At 42.9% G+C, this 20,894-nt stretch overlaps 1 protein-coding gene across 1 annotated transcript in view; it reads right to left on the bottom strand.

Annotated features, from left to right (window-relative positions):
* PTPRJ (protein tyrosine phosphatase receptor type J) overlaps positions 1-20,894 on the bottom strand; it is a 161,413-nt gene that overhangs the window by 32,969 nt on the left and 107,550 nt on the right. The window contains exons 2-7 of the mRNA XM_057317052.1: positions 19,629-19,647; positions 17,159-17,383; positions 14,624-14,872; positions 13,265-13,489; positions 10,139-10,405; positions 7,432-7,689 (exon numbers count right to left, since the gene is read on the bottom strand). Coding sequence (XP_057173035.1) covers positions 7,432-7,689; positions 10,139-10,405; positions 13,265-13,489; positions 14,624-14,872; positions 17,159-17,383; positions 19,629-19,647 — 1,243 coding nt within the window. The remainder of the gene's footprint in view (positions 1-7,431; positions 7,690-10,138; positions 10,406-13,264; positions 13,490-14,623; positions 14,873-17,158; positions 17,384-19,628; positions 19,648-20,894) is intronic.

Below are 20,894 nucleotides of genomic sequence, written 5' to 3'. Positions count from 1 at the left end.
CTTTTCTGCCCTTGCTTTCAAAACACTTCTCTCTTCACCTGGGAACCAAGATCACCTCTAATGAGAGGAACCGAGTGGGTAAGGGGACAAAAGAGGGAAATACTTGCATTGCAAAACATTTCGTGGGTTTTTTTATTATTTTTTACATGCATGTACTCGCTTCCAAAATTTATTTTTTTTTAAGTGTGTTCTCCTTAAAGGGAGGTGGATTTGAGAGGATTCTCTCCCTACCACCAAATTCCTGATGTCAAAGGGATTCCACAGAGACCATAAAAGAAAGCCATTATCTATAAAGGTAAAAGAACATACAAATAATCTAAATATTCCATAAAAAGAGAAGGGCTTTGTAAACTGTGATCTGGCTACTTAATGAAACATTCTGCAGCCGCTAAAAACATGAAGACCATAAATAAAAAGAAGCTCAAATACAAAATACAATGATTCGTATAATAATTACAATGATGTAAACAAAACCTATGACTGTGGACACAGATGTGGAAAGAATGCAGCTGGGTTAGAAGACTGGAGCTATTCTCTATTCCCTTCCTTTTGATGACATGATATTTATCACTTTAACCATTTGTAAATGTACAACTCAGTGGCATTAAACACATTCACAATGTTGTGTAACCAGCACCACCATCTATACCCAAAACATTCCATCACGGCCAACGTACACCCTCTTCCCATTTAACAGCAACTCCTCCCTCCTGGTAACCTCTATTCTACTCTGTCTCTGTGACCTTGCCTCTTCCAAGAACCTCTTGTAAATGGAATCATACAATATTTGTCCTTCTGTGTCTGGCTTCTTTCATGTAGCATAATGTTTTGAAGGTTCGTCCACATTGTAGCAGGTACCAGAATTTCACTCCTTTTCATGGCTGAATTCTTTTGTGTGGATATACCAAATTTTGTCTATCCACTGCTCTGTTCACAGACACTTGGTTGCTTCCACCTCTTAGCTATTGTGAATGATTCTTCTATCTACACCGGTGTACAGATAACTGTTCCAGTCCTATATATATATACACACACACACTCCAGCCTCAGGGCCTTTGCACTGGCTGTTTCTCTGCATATATATATATATATATATATATATATATATATATATATATATGTGTGTGTGTGTGTGTGTGTGTGTGATCTGGCTACTTAATGAAACATTTATATATATATATATATATATATATATATATACACACACACACATACATATACACACACATACACACACATATGAATGATTGGAATTGCTGGGTCATATGGTATTTGTTTCCCTTTTTCAAAACTGTCTTTAATGCTGTGATACCAATTTTAATAATAACATAAGTTGTTCCATAATAGATTGGCAATCCCCTAAGAGACCAGTGCCTTATTACAACTCTTCTTGATTTCCATTCAATGAGACTCAATTACAAGCTACAGTACAAGAGATGCCTTCTCCTCAACGAATAGTCCTGAATTGCTTTGCAGCTGCACCATAGCAAAGTGTCAGTCCACGCTCCCGTCAAGACCGCATTCTTCAAAGCCAGACCTAGGCCAGCTCACTACCTTGTCACTCTGGGCCAGTTATTAAGCTCACAGAACTCCCATTCCCTTCTTTGGAAGATAGAGAGGTTAACAGTGCCTACACCTCACGAAGTTGTGATAAAATAAATAAAAGGTGAGAGGCTAAAAATAAAGGATTATGGGGCACCTGGGTGGCACAGCGGTTAAGCGTCTGCCTTCGGCTCAGGGCGTGATCCCAGCGTTATGGGATCGAGCCCCACATCAGGCTCCTCCTCTATGAGCCTGCTTCTTCCTCTCCCACTCCCCCTGCTTGTGTTCCCTCTCTCGCTGGCTGTCTCTATCTCTGTCGAATAAATAAAAATAAAATCTTTAAAAAAAAAGAAAAAGAAAAGGATTAGAGTCCAGCACTCTGTAGACCCCCAGTATGTTAAACTGTTATTACATTCAGTTCTGGTTATTGGCAAGTCACGCAATATCAAGGGTCCCCCAGCACGGTGATCCTCATCATTAGCAACATTCTCAAAAGGAGAAAAGAAATATATGTTGACTTTAAGACCCCATCTCAACAGTCTAATCTAAAAGTCAGACTTGAAAAGGAATTACTACATTTCATCTGAGGAATGCACAGTAGCAGTTCCTCATTTTGGAAGCAGATCTTCCAAGGAACTAGCAATGTCTTAACCCAACCAACAGAGTTGAAGAAACCTACACAAGGAAAGTCTCAAAAGCCCAACTGATTTCATGTGTGGCTAAGGGAATTCATCTCATTTCTTTATTCTTCCCTTCTGCATAAAAGATTTCAATTCTCCTACAGTCAAAGATCAAAGAACAGTGTATGGTTTCCAAACCTTCCCAAAAAATATATTTCAAATTTTAAAAACAACAGTAATGCACATTAAGTTGTTTTCATGAGATATTTTCATCAATATCATTTAACCTTAAAGAACAATGTTTATGAAAGATTATAAATAATCTACTTGTCCAACAAAAGAGGAGTACTTAAGTAATTTACAATACATCCAGATTGGTGGTTCTTAAACTTTTGAATCTCAGGATCCCTTTACCTTCTTAAAAGAGAATTTTTATTTATGTAGGCTATATTTATATTTACTGTATTAGAAATAAAAAATGAGGATATTTTTAAAACATAAGACTATACAAGCATACATTCCATTAGCCATCAGAATGATGATGTCCTCCCTTGTCATATAGCAACTGGAAAACTCCATTGTACACTCATCATGAGAGAATAAAGGTGAAAAGACAAATACCATTTTAGCAGCATTATGATAATAATAATACCTTGTCAGCCCCTTGAAAGAACCTAGGGGACTCTCAGGGATCCCTGGATCACACTTTAAATAACAATGATCTATCCCAGGGGTCAACCAAGTTTTTCTTTAAGGGCCACAGAATAAATATTTTAAGCTTTATGGGCCATATATTTTCTGTTGCAACTACTCATTTCTAGCACAACAGAAGTCATAGCCAATATGTAAATATATAAGCATGGCTGTGTTCCAATAAAAATTTATTTAAAAAAAAAACAGGCAGTGGGCCAGATTTGGCACATAGGCCATTACTATCTGCTGACCCTTGATTTAGACAATGGAATGCCAGGCAGGTATTAAAATTATCCTATAGACACTGGACCAGATGGACTTCACAGATATATTCAGACATTCTATCCCAAAGCAGCAGAATACACATTCTTCTAGTGCGCATGGAACATTCTCCAGAATAGATCATATTCTGGGTCACAAATCAGGTCTCAACCAGTACCAAAAGATTGGGGTCATTCCCTGTATATTTTCAGACCGCAATGCTTTGAAACTTGAACTCAATCACAAGAGGAAAGCTGGAAATAGATCAAATACATGAGGCTAAATAGCATCCTACTAAAGAATGAATGGGTCAACTAGGAAATTAAAGAAGAAGTTAAAAAATTCATGGAAACAAATGAAAATGAAAACACAATTGTTCAAAACTTTTGGGATTCAGCAAAGGTGGTCCTAAGAGGAAAGTATATAACACTACAAGCCTTTCTCAAGAAACAGGAAAGCTCTCAAATACAGAACCCAGCCCTACACCTAAAGAAGCTGGAGAAAGAACAGCAAATAAAGCCTAAACCCAGCAGGAGAAGAGAAATAATAAAGATCAGAGCAGAAATCAATGAAATAGAAACCAAAAGAACAGTAGAACAGACCAATGAAACTAGGAGCTGGTTCTCTGAAAGAATTAATAAGATTGATAAACCCCTGGCCAGACTTATCAAAAAGAAAAGAGAAAGGACCCAAATAAATAAAATCATGAATGAAAGGGGAGAGTTCACAATCAACACCAAAGAAATACAAACAATTATAAGAACATATTATGAGCAACTATATGCCAACAAATTAGACAATCTGGAAGAAATGGATGCATTCTTAGAGACGTATAAACTACCAAAACTAACCAGGAAGAAATAGAAAATCTGAACAGACCCATAACCAGCAAGGAAATTGAAGCAGTAATCAAAAATTTCCCAAAAAACAACAGCCCAGGGCCAGATGGCTTCCCAGGGGAATTCTACCAAACATTTAAAGAAGAATTACTACCTCTTCTTCTGAAACCGTTCCAAAAAAATAGAAATGGAAGGAAAACTTCCAAACTCAAGGACAGCAATACCTTGATCCCAAAACTAGACAAAAACCCCTCCAAAAAGGAGAATTACAGACCAATATCCCTGATGAACATGGATGCAAAAATTCTCACCAAAATACCAGCCAATAGCATCCAACAGTACAGTAAAAGGATTATTCACCACAACCAAGTGGGATTTATTCCTGGGCTACAAGGTTGGTTCAACATCTGCAAATCAATCAATGTGATACATCACATTAATAAAAGAAAGAACAAGAACCATATGATACTCTCAATAGATGCAGAAAAAGCATTTGACAAATTCAGCATTCTTCCCTGATTAAAGCTCTTCATAGTATAGGGATAAAGCCATCTATGAAAAACCCACAGCAAATATCACTCTCAATGGGGAAAAACTGTGAGCTTTTCCCCTAAGGTCAGGAACACAGCAGGGATGTCCACTATCACCACTGCTATTTAACATAGTACTAGAAGTCCTAGCCTCAGCAATAAGACAACAAAAAGAAAAAAGGCATCCAAATCGGCAAGGAAGAAGTCAAACTCTCACTCTTTGCAGATGATATGATACTTTATGTGGAAAAACCAAAAGACTCCACCCCAAAATTGCTAGAACTCATACAGGAATTCAGTAAGTGGCAGGATATAAAATCAATGCACAGAAATCAGTTGCATTTCTATACACCAACAACAAGACAGAAGAAAGAGAAATTAATGAATCGATGCCATTTACAATTGCACCCAAAACCATAAGATACCTAGGAATAAGTCTAACCAAAGAGGGAAAAGATAGGTACTCAGAAAACTATAGAGTACTCATGAAAGAAACTGAGAAAGGCACAAAGAAATGGAAAAACGTTCCATGCTCATGGATTGGAAGAACATATATAGTTAAAATATCTATGCTATCTAGAGCAATCTACACATCCAATGCAATCCCTATCAAAATACCATAAACTTTTTTCACAGGACTGGAATGTTGAAAAAGAAAAATCAAAGCTGGTGGCATCACAATCCCAGACTTCAAGCTCCATTACAAAGCTGTGATCATTAAGACAGCATGGTACTGGCACAAAAACAGACACATAGAACAATGCAACAGACTAGAGAACCCAGATGGGGCACCTGGGTGGCTCAGTCATTACGTGGCTGCCTCGGCTCAGGTCATGATCTCAGCGTTCTGGGATTGAGCCCTGCATCGGGCTCCCCACTCAGCGGGAAGCCTGCTTCTCCCTCTCTCACTCCCCCTCTTGAGTTCTCTCTCTCACTGCCTCTCTCTCTGTCAAATAAATAAGGAAAATATTTAAAAAAAAACAAAAACAAAAAAAGAATAGAGAACCCAGAAATGGACCCTCAACTCTATGGTCAACTAATCTTCAACAAAGCAGGAAAGAATATCCAATGGAAAGACAGTTTCTTCAACAAATGGTGTTGGGCAAACTGGAAAGCCACATGCAAACTGAACCACTTCCTTACACCATACACAAAAATAGACTCAAAATGGATAAAAGACCTAAATGTGAGATGAGAATCCATCAAAATCCTTGAGGAGAACACTTTGACCTCGGCCGCAGCAACTTTTTGCTAGACACGTCTCCAAAGGCAAAGGAAACAAAGGCAAAAATGAACTATTGGGACTTCATCAAGATAAAAAGCTTTTGCACAGCAAAGGAAACAATCAACAAAACCAAAAGACAACCGACAGAATGGGAGAAGATATTTGCAAATGACATATCAGATAAAGGGCTAGTATCCAAAATCTATAAAGAACTTATCAAACTCAACACCCAAAGAACAAATAATCCAATCAAGAAATGGGCAGAGACAAGAACAGACATTTCTGCAAAGAAGACATCCAAATGGCCAACAGACACATGAAAAAGGTCTCAACATCACTTGGCATCAGGGAAATACAAATCAAAACCACGAGATACTACCTCTCACCAGTCAGAATGGCTAAAATTAACAAGTCAGGAAACGACAGATGTTGGAGAGGATGTGGAGAAAGGGGAACCCTCTTACACTGTTGGTGGGAATGCAAGCTGGTGCAGCCACTCTGGAAAACTGTATGGAGGTTCCTCAAAAAGTTGAAAGTAGAGCTACCCTATGACCCAGCAACGGCACTACTGGGTATTTACCCCAAAGATACAAATGTAGTGTATCTTTGAAGGGGAACCTGCACCCCAATGTTTACAGCAGCAATGTCCACAATAGCCAAACTATGGAAAGAGCCTAGATGTCCATCAACAGATGAATGGATAAAGAAGACATGGTACATATATATAATGGAATATTATGCAGCCATCAAAAAATGAAATCTTGCTATTTGCAAGGACATGGATGGAACTAGAGGGTATTATGCTAAGTGAAATAAGTCAATCAGAGAAAGACAATTATCATATGATCTCACTGATATGTGGAATTTGAGAAACAAGGCAGAGGATCATGGAGGAAGAGAGGAAAAAATGAAACAGGACGAAACCAGAGAGAGACAAAGTATAAGAGACTCTTACTCTCAGGAAACAAACTGAGGGTTGCTGGAGGGAAGTGGGGTGGGAGGGATGGGGTGGCTGGGTGATGGACATTGGGAGAGTATGTGCTATGGTGAGCACTGTGTGTTGTGTAAGACTGATGAATCACAGACCTGTACCCCTGAAACAAATAATAAATTATGTGTTAATAAAAAGAGAGAGAGAGAGAGAGAGAGATAAAATAAAATAAATAAAAATAACTAATTAATTTAAAAAATAAAATTTTCCTGTAGAAATATTTATACTGAAAGGGAAAAATATCCATATTAAGCTGCTAAGTGGAAAAAAGCAGATTCTAAAACCACATGAATAGGATGACTTCGATGTTTGTAAAAGAAAAGAAATATGTGTATATATACATTTATACATGTACCTATATATATATATGTATATATATATATATACATATATATATACATATATATATACATATATATATATACATATATATATACATATATATATCTTAAAATTGTAAAATCATAAATGTTATCAATGATTATTTCATACACCAAAAACACACCAAAAATTATCAGTGATTACTTCTGGTTGACAGTTTACTTTGTGATTTTCTTCTTTTTGCTTGTCTGTGTATTTTATACAATGAATACGCATTACTATCATTATAAATTTTTTAAAGATTTTTCTTAGATAAAAAGAAAAGCAATATTTGGAAGATCTGACATTATAAATTACACTGATTTCCTTTAAGAAACTGTTTCACAGAAAACACAGCCTATTTGCTTACCGGTGCTACTGCAAACTCTCTGGGGCTCCCCTTCAGTCCCATTTGGTCCTTGTGGACGTATTTCAAAATGATACATGGTTCCAGGGGATAAGTCACCAATGACAATACTTTGGTCGGTGGTTGTGTTCACCTGAGATTTTCCAGTTCCATTCTCTGTGGTAAGTATCTTAAAGAAATCTGAGTCATTGCTCCACCAAGCTAAGCCAATTGCCCTCGTGCTGACATTCGTCACTCGAAAGTCAGAAACTGGACCAGGGGCTGAGGGAAGAAAGTAAACAACTAGATTAAGAACCTATTTCTCCAGAAGACAAGGGCGACTGAACTTCACAAAAATATTTACACTGAGATTAAATGCACACTTGGGACACCTGACCTGTCTTTTTCTCTTCTTTGTATTATCATCTACAACACAAGCCCCTCAGAAACTGGTATTTCTGACCATTGAGAAAACACTTAGCTATAAGAACAAGCATGCTTTTTGGTTGTACGAAGTCATTCACCAGAAATGAATGAACCTCTGTTTAGGGACATGAAGCAGAGGCTGCTGTTGACTGCTAAAACCAATTTCCTACCCTGCTTTTTCCTTAGTCATACAGCCCCAGATTTTTAGGGGTGTACATTGTCATCGGAAATAAGGACTACATTTCCCAGCCTCCCTTGCTGCTAGAAGAGCCATGTGACTAAGTTCTGGCCAATGGGGTGTGAGCAGGAGTACTGTCTGACTTCTTCGAAGTATCATGAAAGCGTGGAGCAGTATCTTCTGCCCCTTGTCCCCCTTGTAGCTGGAGGGTAGATGCAATGGCTAGAGCTCAGGCTGCTTAGCTCTAGAACCAACACTGTGGCTGCTGATCCCAGACTACAGCTCAGAACATACATTCCTGGAGCTGCTGTGACAAAGCTGCACCCTTAGGGTAGGAGTCACTGCTGGTCCCAGCGTAAAGCCTGCTCTTCAGCTGTTATGACCTGAATTGTTTCCCCTCAAAATTCATATGTTGAAGTCCTAACCCTCAGTGCCCTCAGAATGTGAGGTACATTTGGAGATAGGGTCTTTAAACAGGTGATTAAAGTAAAATGACGTCATTAGTGTGGTCCCTAATCCAGTATGACTGGGGTCCTTATAAGCCGAGGAGATAAGGACACAGACATGTGCAGACCAAAGGACAACCATGTGAAGACACAGGGAGAAGGCAGCCATCTAAAGCCAAGGAGAGCAGCCTCTGAGGAAACCCCCATGCATCACTTTGAGCTCAGACTTCTTGCCTCAAGAACCGTGAAAAATAAATTTCTGTTGTTGAAGCTCCCCGGTCTGTGGTATTATGGCAGCCCTAGCAAACTAATGCACCAACCGTCCCAATAATTCTACAAACCCTCAGTTCCCAAGATTAAATTCCTTTTGGCTTAAAAAAGCTCATAGCTTCTGTTTCCTGTGATGGAGCCTTGGCTAACAGTCTACCATCCCATCCTGCCCGGCACTGTGCTTCTTTCATGATGACCAAAAAAATAAGACTCCTGTTTTGTTTAAGCCATGCAAACTCGGGGAGTTTTTTGTTACTCACAGCCAAACCTAACCCTAACTAATAAAGGGATTAAACAGTAAAAAATGTGAAAGATGGAGAAGTGAAAGCAAATTCCATTTACCCCAAAGAGCCAGTCCAGAAGACATCTGTAAAAATGCCTAAGGTGTGGGGGAGCGTGGGTGGCTCAGTCAGTTAAGCTCCGACTCTTGCTTTTGGCTCAGGTCATGATCTCAGGGTCCTAAGATCAAGCCCTGGTCAGGCTCCATGTTGGGCATAAAGCCTGCTTAATATTCTCTCTCTGCCCCTCCCTATGGCTCTCCCCCCACCTCACTTGCGCCGTTAAAAACAAACAAAACGCCTAAGATGTGCTTCCTAGGAAGCAACAGACACCCAAGTAAAGCGTTCTGTGAAATGGGCCCTGGGTCCAGAGCCAGGCACAAGTTTCTGCTCTGCCCTTGCTAGCTAATTCTGTGGCCTTGGGCTAATCACTCCGCTGCACTGGGCTGCAGCGTTCTGATCTATAAAGCAGGGATCATAAAGCTCCTGACATGGTACAATACTGATACTATTATACCCTATACTGCTGGTATACCATTATTGTTTTATTTTAATTACTGGACCTTCTTTGGAACAGAAAACTTTTTATTTGCTGCCTATCATCTTATCTTTAAGGCACAGTTAAGCAAAGAAAGGATGAGATATATCTGTGCCCTGCTTCATTATAATGTCAGTATCCAAAAGACAAAGGGACATGAATAGCCAGGTTCTTTTTGTCTCCGTGCATCAATTTGCCTCCACCAGACTAGAATGATCATGTCAAGCCCAGGTTGGAATCAAGAGAGCCCAACTGTCTAATCCTACCTCTGCCACTTACCAGGTGTGACACCTGCCTACAGCATCTCTCTCAGCCGTGGCTTCCTCGTCCATAAAATAAGGCTAACGCCAACCATGTCACAGATTTGTGACCATCACCTGAGACAGTGCAAGGAAAGCACGTTGCACAATGCTCAGCATGTGGGGGGGAGGGTCAGTCAATGATCGCCATTACTAGAGCACACATCCCGAATCCCTGTGGGCTCACACACTGAGCCGTGCTTTCCTTGAGGGCAGGAACAGAGCTCTGTCTCGTATCTGGGCCTAGCACATAGCAGGCAGGTGAGACAGTTTAGCAAAGCAATGAGTGAACTCACGGGTATACACTTGGAGAGAACCCAACATGCCCTCGGAACCGTTGCCAAGGAAAGGGCGCACTGTGATGTTGTACAAGGTACTGGAGTTGAGAGAAGTGATGATGACCCCCGTCTCATTGGTCCTGAGGGTGAAGGAATCAGTTGGCCCAGCAACCTGGATCTCATAGGTATAGACAGAGGACGACTCATTATCGTTGATTTTCCAGCTCAGGGTCATGTTCGTCGCACTGATGTCCACAACTTTAAGGTCAAAAACTTGACTGGCAACTGTGAAGACACATAAGGAGTGAACAGTAACCAGAATGGCCAAGCCAGAGAGAGAGAGAGAGAGAGAGCAAAACCATCATCAGGGCCTGTCATCTAATGTAAGAAATAGTCTCAGCGACTGCGCCTTCCTGTCCTACACCATTTACCCACAACCACAACGTGTAAGTATGGGGGACCCAGCAAACGGCGGCATCAGCATCATCAGTGAAAAACAACCTGCCAATTGCAACTGCATAGTTAGTCTTTGTTCTTTTTGTGCATTTACTCTTAGAGCTGCGACAGGCTCCTCAAACAATAACATGGACTCCACTCATGCCTGCCCAGGTGCTGGGATGACCCAGAAACCCTCTCAAGCATCTATCCATCCGGAATGAACTATACGGGATCAATCAAACATCACACACTTCAGCATGAGGCAGGTCCAGGTTCCAAGGTTAGTTCTGCGTTAACAGCTGGGTAGATCTTAGGAAAATCACTTGAGCTCAGTTTCCTCATCTGTAAAACTGGGGTAACACTCCTAACCTCAAGAAAAGATACCACAGGGGTGCCTGGGTGGCTCAGTCGTTAAGCGTCTGCCTTCGGCTCAGGGCATGATCCCAGAGTCCTGGGATCGAGCCCCACATTAGGCTCCTCTGCTGGGAGCCTGTTTCTTCCTCTCCCACTCCCACTGCCTGTGTTCCCTCTCTCGCTGGCTGTCTCTCTCTCTCTGTCAAATAAATAAATAAAATCTTTAAAAAAAAAAAAAAAAGAAGAAAGAAAGAAAAAGAAAAAAAGAAAAGATACCACAGAGTTCCAGTTATTTGCCACTTGCTCACCCCACGCTCCCAACCCATCCTCCATCCTTCTCCTGCCTGCTCTGTGCCCTGGCGGGGGGCTCACTCCTACGCACTGCATCCCTGGGCCTGGGGGGAGGGGGGACCCTGCGAGATGGCCTGGGATCGGGATCCACCTCCAGACCCGGTGAGCTGGCTACCTGGAGGGGGAGGAGAAAGCAGTCGCGGCTTCCTCCCACTGCCTCTGCTCTGGGTTGCTGTTCTGGCTTGGCTGCCTCCTTCACTGCCCCAGCCCTCACTGGGCTCCAGAAGCCCCACTTCTTCCCCCTTGCTCTTCAGCCTTAGAGATGACTTTCTACCACAACTAGTCTCAGGGGTCTCGACAATGCTCTGATGATTTCCTTAACCCCATCCCACCTAACTAGTCACTTGAAAAATGCCTGGTATGATACACGTATGTGCGTGTGTACGTATGTGTACGTACGTATATGTCTACATATATATACACACGCATGCCACATAGAGAGGGTGAAGGTTACTATAATTTTTATTTATCAAGTGCTGGGACAGCTCAACACAAACCAGGCTGTGTGTTTCCATACGACCGAGAGCCTAAAACATCATCACTATTACTTTAATTCTGCTCAAACTACTTTAAAAGCGGGGAACCCAAGACCCACACTAATCCACAAAACCCCCTTTAGCAAATCAAGCAAAGGGTCTTTGGATGGATGCAGCTCTGGGGTACATTGCTTGGCAAGGGGGCCATTCACCCTCTTGCACAAGCATCTTGCGTGTAGGACAGCCCCACCGCTGTCAAAGGCACCCCTGAAGGGCCCATTCCTCCCCCTCCTCCAACCTGACCCACCCTCTACCAAGCCCTCCCACCTGCCAGTCTGCTGGGTCCCTGAGGGACCTTCACCCACAATGTTGCCTCAACGGACATGTCTTCCTCCCTCTCTCTGTTTATCCAAATCCTATTTTCTCTTCAAAGCAAGTTCAAATCCTGCCTATAGCAGAGGCCTTCCCTTGGGATTTGATGTGAAAATCGTGCTCCAGACTTCCAATGCCCAGAGCACTCCGTGGGCAGCTGCCGTGGACAGTGGCCACGTGTTCCTTCTGCAGCACCCAACCCCCTCTTCTAAACAGCACCCCAATCCTCCTTGGTGGGAGGAAGTATCTGGCATCCACGTACAAGCTGGGGACAGCGCTTCCCCTCCCCAACACAGCCATCCAGGAAGCAGGAATGTGACACCTTCTCCACCATGAGACTTTGCTGACGGTCCAGTGTGATCCAGCCTTCCAGAGTTTCCTGGATACTAGTCTCATTTTCTGCCCTGTGTCACCCAGCCCCCACCCCTCTATTCTATGGGTCTCTGGCAGCCTTTGAGAACAGATACACTTTTGGATCAGGTAACCAGAGTTACTTCATGCTGCCTCAGCCAACTGCCTGAGGGTGATGCTGGTGCGACATTTATTCCTGAGCCCATGGGGCCTGACCACGTGCCTCTCAATGCGTGTGTCTCTCTCAACTCCCCATCTATACACACGTCCCATCAGGGAGGAACCATGCACTTCTTTGCTCCCTCATCAGCACCAATCCAAAACACAGTGGAAGTACACTAACTTACAGGTAGGAAGCAGCAATGTGCATGCCAGCAAGCTTCAACAGAAAGACCAGGATGCGTTCCAAGGCTGGGCCAAAAAAATTAAAAACTTGTGTGCTTATCTGAAGGGCAAAATAATTAACCAACCATGACAACATGAATATCTACTAATAAGAGAAAACTCTTATACCAGTTTGTCTCACTGGTTCACGTGCACAGGCATGAGGTAGCACCTGGCGTTTGCACGTAATAGCTGCGCAACACGCTTTACTGAGCGGAAAGAACAAGAATGAAACGTCTCGGCTGCAGAGTGAAGAAGAAACTCACCAGATCCGCTCTACCCAAAACCTCTTCCAGAAAACTCCCTCTGACAACAAAACTGCGTGTGAAGCAAGAGATCACTGAGAACCAGAATCACGGAGGACCAAACTTTGTGTGAGAAAACTTCGGCTGAAGACATTCCACAAAATTCAACGTACCTGTCCTGAAAGTCACGTTCCGGGGCTGTCCTTCTGTGCCATCTGCTGCTTGAGAATAAACAGTGGCCTCGTACTGTGTGTTGGACTTCAACCCGAACAGCAGGACTTCCGTGTCTCGGGTCAGAGGATGGTGAGGAGACAGGGCTGTAGCTTCGAAGTGGTATTTATACATCTGGGCGCTGGGGGTCCTGGGCTGCTGGGAGGAGCTCTCTGTGTTGTTGGCATCTGTTTCAAACACAAAAGTCAAATACATTAACTGCAACAGAAGCCCAGTCCTGTCCCCCTGCAGCACCTGCCCCACAAGAGGACGCATCAGACAGTGTCCGCAGCGCTACTCCACAAATTCTTCCCTTCCTTCCCCTGAGACAGATACATCCTCCCACAAAAGCCCTGATTTTTGGCAGATATTTTACTTTCTACTTTCATCCCAGGTACCCCCAGATATCTGTGCTTCTCTTTGCAACTCAGCGGTTTGCAGCTCTTCCCTTCTTTCGGGAAATCTTCTCCCACTCGGCTCCAAACGTGGTCATCCCGGAACAGCCACAGGACTCAAACGTGGCTAAGCAGAGCCCACTCTAGAAACTTCTCCCCTGGGCCAGACCCCTTCTGATAGCGGGTGGAACAGGGCGCCTGCAGGTAGACCTTTCCCCTTGAGCTGTGTGGTGGGAGCCACTCTGACCACAGGGCTGGTACAGAAGGAACCAGGAAGAGGAGATGGGAGTCCCCTTTGTCTCTTTCTTCAAGGCCTTGCTGCCCACAATGCGAAAACAGACACGAGCCAATAAGTTGCTCTCCTAGCCTGAGCTACTTAAATTTAAGTCTGGTTTCTGTCACTTGCAGTCAAGAATCCTAACACCAGCTTTGTAGTCCCGTTTCCTTGCATGTAAAATGGGAATTAAGTACTTGTTCTTCTCAATCCACAGGGTTACCTCTGAAAATGCTTAAAATCTGCAAATGGTTACTCCATTGGCAATGCAGACGATGTCTACTAGACTCACTTGCTAAGCACTCCTTTTTTCAGTGGACGTGGCAAGTTCCTCCAATGGCCCTACTTGAGTTAACACATCTGTTATCTGTTCAACAGTAAGTTTAAAGAGCTAAAGGGGCCAGCTCCTTTCCGGGACGCCAGACTCAAAAAGTTTCAACCCCCATTACCATTCCGAGCCCCAGGATCTGATCTGTAAAATAAGAACATTTCCCCCTTCTTCATACAAATGTAGGGTCAAACTAAAATGTGGAGGAAAGCTCTCTATACATTTAAAACTCTACAGAAATGCAACAACGACATTTCTTAAAACTATTAAGCTACTGAAAGTCAAAACCAGCAAGGCAGACAAGAAGCACACCTTTGTAACTCACCTAAAACACTGTTCACGACCAAGGACTCTCTCTGTTCATTTGGTTCTAAAAGAGACAGGGTGACCTTGTGTCGAGTCCCTGGTGCCAGGCCCGATATATTGACCACTAAGTCTTGAGTCCACTCCTTCGGACTTCCAATGCCTTCAAGGAGCAGTCGGCAGGCAGCAGTGCCATTGGCATTCTCCCAGGTAAGAGTAGCTTGCGTCACCCCCACGAAGGAGACGTGAAGACCAGAAATTGGACTCGGCTCTGTTTTAAAAACACACAATGGGCATTGATGGAACAAGATATCTGCAGTCACCTTTCGTTAAGAATGACTGGGGTCACTAGTGTTTCAGTGTGACTCACAAAAATACTGTCTTGATACCGGGGTCCAGGGCAAGTCCGTCATTTCACAGCGGGAAAAAGTATCTATAGCATTATGGAGAAAAGAATACACCTATAGCCAAAGGCTTTAAGGATCTGTAGTATTCTCAACAGGTCACATCAATGGTGATTTGACACTCTTCGGAACTGTCTTCGAAACTGTCAAACAGCAGCATTTAATCATATCTGTTTGGGGCATTAGGAACAAAGCACCAAACAGAGTGATTGTTTGCTACCCGTAAAGGTCTCGAGTCAAGATAATACAAATCATATCACTTCAGAGCACCCTGACATTTCAACTAAGGAGCTCCTCCCTGTGTTTCAACCCCCAAAGGGGTGCGTCAGAAGACTTCCAACCTATCCCCTCCCCATTCTTTCCATCCCCTTATTTGGCTAGCTGTGACAGAAACCAGCCATTTCGGCCAACATGACATCCACTCCCTTCATTCTGGAGATGGCAAGGTAGAAAGACCGAGAGGCGGACTGAGCTCAAGAACACACATCCCTGGTGGCATCGGGGACATTAGAACCCAAGGCTCCAGCGCTGAGCACATAAGGCACGGCTCCTGCGGCGGGTACAGCAAACCCCCGCCCCAGGTCTGCAGGCGTGGAACTCCATGGAAGGCCTGGTAGGCTCTGCAGCGAGCTAATCCATTCTGTGATGCTACCCTTCCCATCAAACATTTCGGGTCCAAAGATTTCTAAATGGGGTCACTCCTGCATCCTTTTACTTTGGAAAAGAAATGTAACAGTCATCACGTAGCCAGTGGAAGGACTCTGGGTCACTGTCAGCAGTTTCAGCGCACCGTGGTTCTCTAGAGCCAGGCTCCCTGGGTCCCCGCCACTTCATGCTCCATCACGGAGCCCTCAGATCAAACCTACCTCCACAGCATTAACAGTGTATCACTGTGGCCCTCAGGGTTACTGTGAGAACAGGATAATGTATTAAGAACAACTAAGCACATAGTACGTGCTCAGTAAATAGTAGCTGATGAACAAAGCCCTGTCACAGGGACTTTCTGGTAGAGTGACGCTGGGTGCTTCTTGCTACCTCCCCACCTCCTCTTTCCAGTGGTCACCAATGCTGTGTTCCCTTGTCCCCATCACCATGTCTAAATTCTGTCTTTTTCTTCCTCCTCTGTTCTCTTCGTCTTCTCCCTGCCCTCTCCTCCTGTTCTTCTCTCTTTCATAATATAGAAAACCTCTATCATAGGGTTTTCTGCCTCTAAAACTCTGCTCTGAGGAGCTCCAAGTGTTTTATGAGGGTACCTGTGATGCCCCAACCCTGTAGCTCCACTCCTTCCAGTTCTTTTTACTTATTGGGCGTCTGGGCAATATTTTATTATTTAAAGAAATTGTTTCCTGGCTTAAAAAAAAAAAAAAAAAAAAAAACCTGCTGACAACCACTGGTTTCCTTTGCCTGTTCCATGTGCTGAAAGCATTGTGCTAAGCAGGTGGTCACTTCAAGCCATGGGCTCCAAGAGGTCAAGCTCCCATGGCCCTCACCAAAGAGATTACGTCCCCAGATCAGAACACCAACAGAGGATCTCATTTTTCAACTGTTGGTTCTTCTCAGCTTTAAAAGAGCTTCTCGTCTCTTTTTTATATTTATTTCTTTTCAGCTTAAAAAAGAGAGAGCAAGCTAAATTTGCAGCTATAACACGTGGCTCAGGGTTCTGACATCTAAGCTAAATAAAAATCTAAACGTTACCAAATGTCAGAGGGCTATTATTTTATTTGAAACATGCATTCCTCTATAAAGTATACCAACCTTTCAGGTCTAGCAAAAACTCCTGAGGACGCAAACACACCATCAACTTTCCCGCAGAGCTTAAAAGGAGCCTACTAATTACTGACACCTTTACAACACATGTCTCATGAGGTCTCTGCTTCCAAGCGTTAGCAGAAAAGTAAATATTAGCCAATAACAGCACAGGATTTTTAAAACTGGACATTTGGAATTACTTAAAACCTCCCAAAACACCTAGGACCCTAACACCGAATAATCCTGCCGCCTGAACTCCTGGGCTCGAAACAATATAGAATCTTTTCTCCTCTTCCACCGTTAACGAAAACCAATCTCCCCCCAACAGGCAACTTGAATGGACAAGGCTCTAGGTACAGGATGAAAAGGAACGGTTCACGACCATTCCTGGGAGCTCATCTTACCTGTTGTGTCACCGACGGCCATGGGACTAGTGACTGTTTCTGAAGTGACAAAGGACGTGTACGAAGTTGTTGGGCTGAGGCCTGTGATGCCATCCCCTGTTTGATCTTCAGCAGAGGTGGTCCCCTTCCAGTCCGCCTTGGTCACTTCTGTACTCACGTACTCAGGAGCAGTGCTGCCCGTGTTTTCCCAGGTTGTGATCACACTGGTTGTATTGTTGAAAGCAGCTTCAATGTCAAACACAAAGATGGGTTCCACTTAAATAATGTTTCCCAAAGGACGGCAGAAATTATATTTAAAAAAGAAATGTAAGCCCAGGTAGCTCAATCTGCCTTTGGCTCAGGTCATGATCCCAGAATCCTGGGATCGAGCCCCACGGCAGGCTTCCTGCTCAGTGGGGAGTCTGCTTCTTCCTCTGCTCCCCGCCCCCGCCCCTGGTTCATGCACTCTCTCTCTCTCAAATAAAATCTTTGAAAGAAAGAAAGAAAGAAAGAAAGAAAGAAAGAAAGAAAGAAAGAAAGAAAGAAAGAAAGAAAGAAAGAAATGTAAGAGTCAGGACTGCTCTACATGTCTACTTTTCAGAAGTGAATTGTACAATCACAGAATTTCATTTCCTTTTCTTTGTCTCCTGGACTTCCCTCCAACAAACTAAGTTTATATACATCTGCATACAAGCATGCACGTGTGTGAGACAGAGGCTTTAAAACAGAGACAAAAATGACAGAGATCAGCAATGTTGGCTCTGACTTGAATATGGATGAAATCTATATAGAAGCTGATACCAAAAAAGACCGAAGATGCAAAAGGAGTCTCTCTTGTCATTCTTAGAAAACACCGCCCGTGAAGAGGTCTTACAAGATGCAGAAGCTAATTTTTTTGCCAAACCCTGATATTAGGAGAACGCTCTGCCATTTTTGGGCACTAAAATGGCATGAGACAAAATGACATGAAGAGATTTCAGACCTGGACACGAGGACCTCCTCCACCCCTTAGCTGTGTGACCTGGAATGGGTCCCTTAGAACCTCTCCTCCTCGGGTTCCTCTGTTGTCAGCTCTAATACACTATTTTAAACATAAAGGACTGTTTTTAAGGTACCATGATATGCTAACCAAGGTCACTGGATTTGGACATTTATAAAATCCGAGTCCCATCCTGCTGGTCATTACCATGTGATTTTACTCAAAGTCCTAGGAGAGCATTCTCATTATTTCATTGCTGTGTTTCACAGACTTCTTAGTTTGTGTTTCATTTTTCTTTCCTGTGTCTGAGGCTTCAGCTGTGATCTGTGACATTCATCTTAGTAAGGCGCCAGGAAGCTCTTCAGTGATAAATGTGACCGATTTGAGCAGCCAGAAACAGTGGTCACGCAAACTAACAAAATGGCACCTCCCACTGCATACTCGCGAGACAATAGGTTTTTATTACAATTTTAAAAATGAATCATAGTTCCTTCATCTCCTCTTCTCCTGCTTTAAAATACTACCGCGATGTATACAGGTTTTCTTCTTTGCCACCAATGATTCAAGTCTGTACAAGGCACCTACCAGTTTATTTACCAAACTGATTAACAAGAAAAAGCAACTGCAGAGCTCTTCCCATTGTTTGTACAGACTTTGCATAATCACTGTTATTAACTGAGATTGGCTTTATTGGAAGGTTTCAGCAAGATCTGCTCCCTTCGTGTGGCAATGGAAGAACATTCTAATTATTTTATCTCCGTGGTTCACAGACTTTGGGATTTTATCAATCAGGAAAAAAAAAAGTTCCCAAATTTTGAGGACAGATAAAAGCTACCAATTTTTATTTATTCTAAAAGGTACATTTTTTAAAAATGACCAAATACTGTTATCTTTATTTCTTACAGAAACAAATTATGACCCAAAAAATTAGTAAGGACATAATTGCAGAATAAATGGTGCTTTCAATTAAATATTTTTAGCTTCCCTTAAAACTTCCTATCATAGCCTTATTCTTCTCATTTTCCTCTAGACCAGGGAGAACTTCAATGGTCCAACACCAGTTAGAAACCAGGACTCAGCCCTCCATATGGAAGCAAAATATACAGGAGGCTACGTCTGGTTTTCCAAAGGTTACACAAACCCTATACACACTTTAAAAATCATGGAGCAATGTAGCAACCCAAAAATATACTTATGGGATGGCAGCACATAAATATAAATCATACTGCCTTATGAGAACTAAGTCTTTTTTAAAAATCACCCACAGATGTAGGCTGCGGGGGGGGAAATCACAGAAAATATAAAATTTTTATTTGTCAAAGTTGCTCAATTGACTGAAATCTTTTTTTCACTTGCTATTGCCTTAGTCACTCCAGTTCTAAAGAAAAACTGGAAACCAAGCGAGTTTGAGCATTTTCTGTGATTTTTCACATTGCTGTAAGTGCCGCTATGTCCATCAGGGGGCGGTAGCGAACAACACAAGAGAGTAGAAGAGAAGGACGTGGTACTTACAGTCACCTGCGCACGCCATCTGTAACAGAAAAAGAAAACGGAAGTCAGCGCATTCATTCAGCCATGGAAAATGCAAATCAGGAATAAAACAGTTGAGAATTTAATAATGGGGAGGGGGTGTTAACCAGTACGTTAAAAAAAGGCCCACTGGCAGGCATTAGGGTGCGAGGACACTGAATAAGGGAAGTCAGTGAAACCTGAGGTCGGTTACAAACAATGGATTAACTCGGTTATATGGAGGCCGAGCCATCCAGTGTTCTTCCCCACAGATACAGCCAACACGGGAGCAGCTCCCCAGGTCAGCACTCCCTCCTGCCACCGCATCAGGAATGGAGGCAGAAGGACAGGCAAGCGGAGTCGAGAATCTCTAGGGCAGGAACGAAGAAAAGCAGACCGTGACACCCCCTCCCCAGAGCCATTTTCAGGTCGCAGGTACAGAACGTAAAGCCAGGTGCGTAAGAGAAGAAATCTACTGGGTACGGGATTTTTGTGGCGCAAAAATCCAGCTTCTTCCTTCTACCGGTAGATGGCAGTAATCTTTTTTTTTTTTTTTTTCCTTAATTATATGGCATGCACCTTTGCACGAGTGTTTGAAACAGGGCAACCTTAAAGATTATTTATTTAGTTGAGTGTCTCAGTCTGCCATCTTTAGATCCCTGGAAGGTCCTCACAGCTATTCATCACGATCCATAAATTATTTCCCCCATATTTTAAAAACCTAAAATAATTTGAGGTTGTACATTCTACTGTTTAGTAAACACACCTTTTTGGTTAAAGGGATTTTTCAAAGTATGGCCCTCATGAAAAGGAAAATAATCAAAAGAGATTCTAGTGAGAAAAAAATGTCCTCCAGCTTCCCATCACACTTAGAATAAAATCCAAACTCTTAACCACAGCCCCGTAATCTCATCATGCCCTTTGCAACATTCCTGAAGCTGGTTCTCTCTTACAGCCTTTACACACTGATTCCTCTCTCCAAGAACACTCCACCCCAGACCTTCCAGTGTCATGGCCTAAAATGCCACCTCTTCAGGGGAGTCCTTCTCCAACCAACCAGTGGAACTTAGCACCCCTGACTCTTTTCTCCTCTGTATTCACCTCAGTTGTCATCAGCCTCCTTCAACTAAAATGTATGCTCCGTGAGAACAGAAACCTTGTCTGTGCCTGTGCCTAGAATGGTGCACACAGCAGGCACTCTCTAAACGACCTGATGAAAGGAATGAGCCTCTTGTTTTGGAAAGGAAGCAATTCCTAAGGCCCAGAGGA

The sequence above is a fragment of the Ursus arctos genome, unplaced genomic scaffold (assembly GCF_023065955.2).
Source record: "Ursus arctos isolate Adak ecotype North America unplaced genomic scaffold, UrsArc2.0 scaffold_23, whole genome shotgun sequence".
In the NCBI taxonomy this organism is placed as follows: domain Eukaryota; kingdom Metazoa; phylum Chordata; class Mammalia; order Carnivora; family Ursidae; genus Ursus; species Ursus arctos.
Note: the sequence above shows the minus strand (reverse complement) of the source record. Positions and strands in the feature narration are given on the sequence as shown.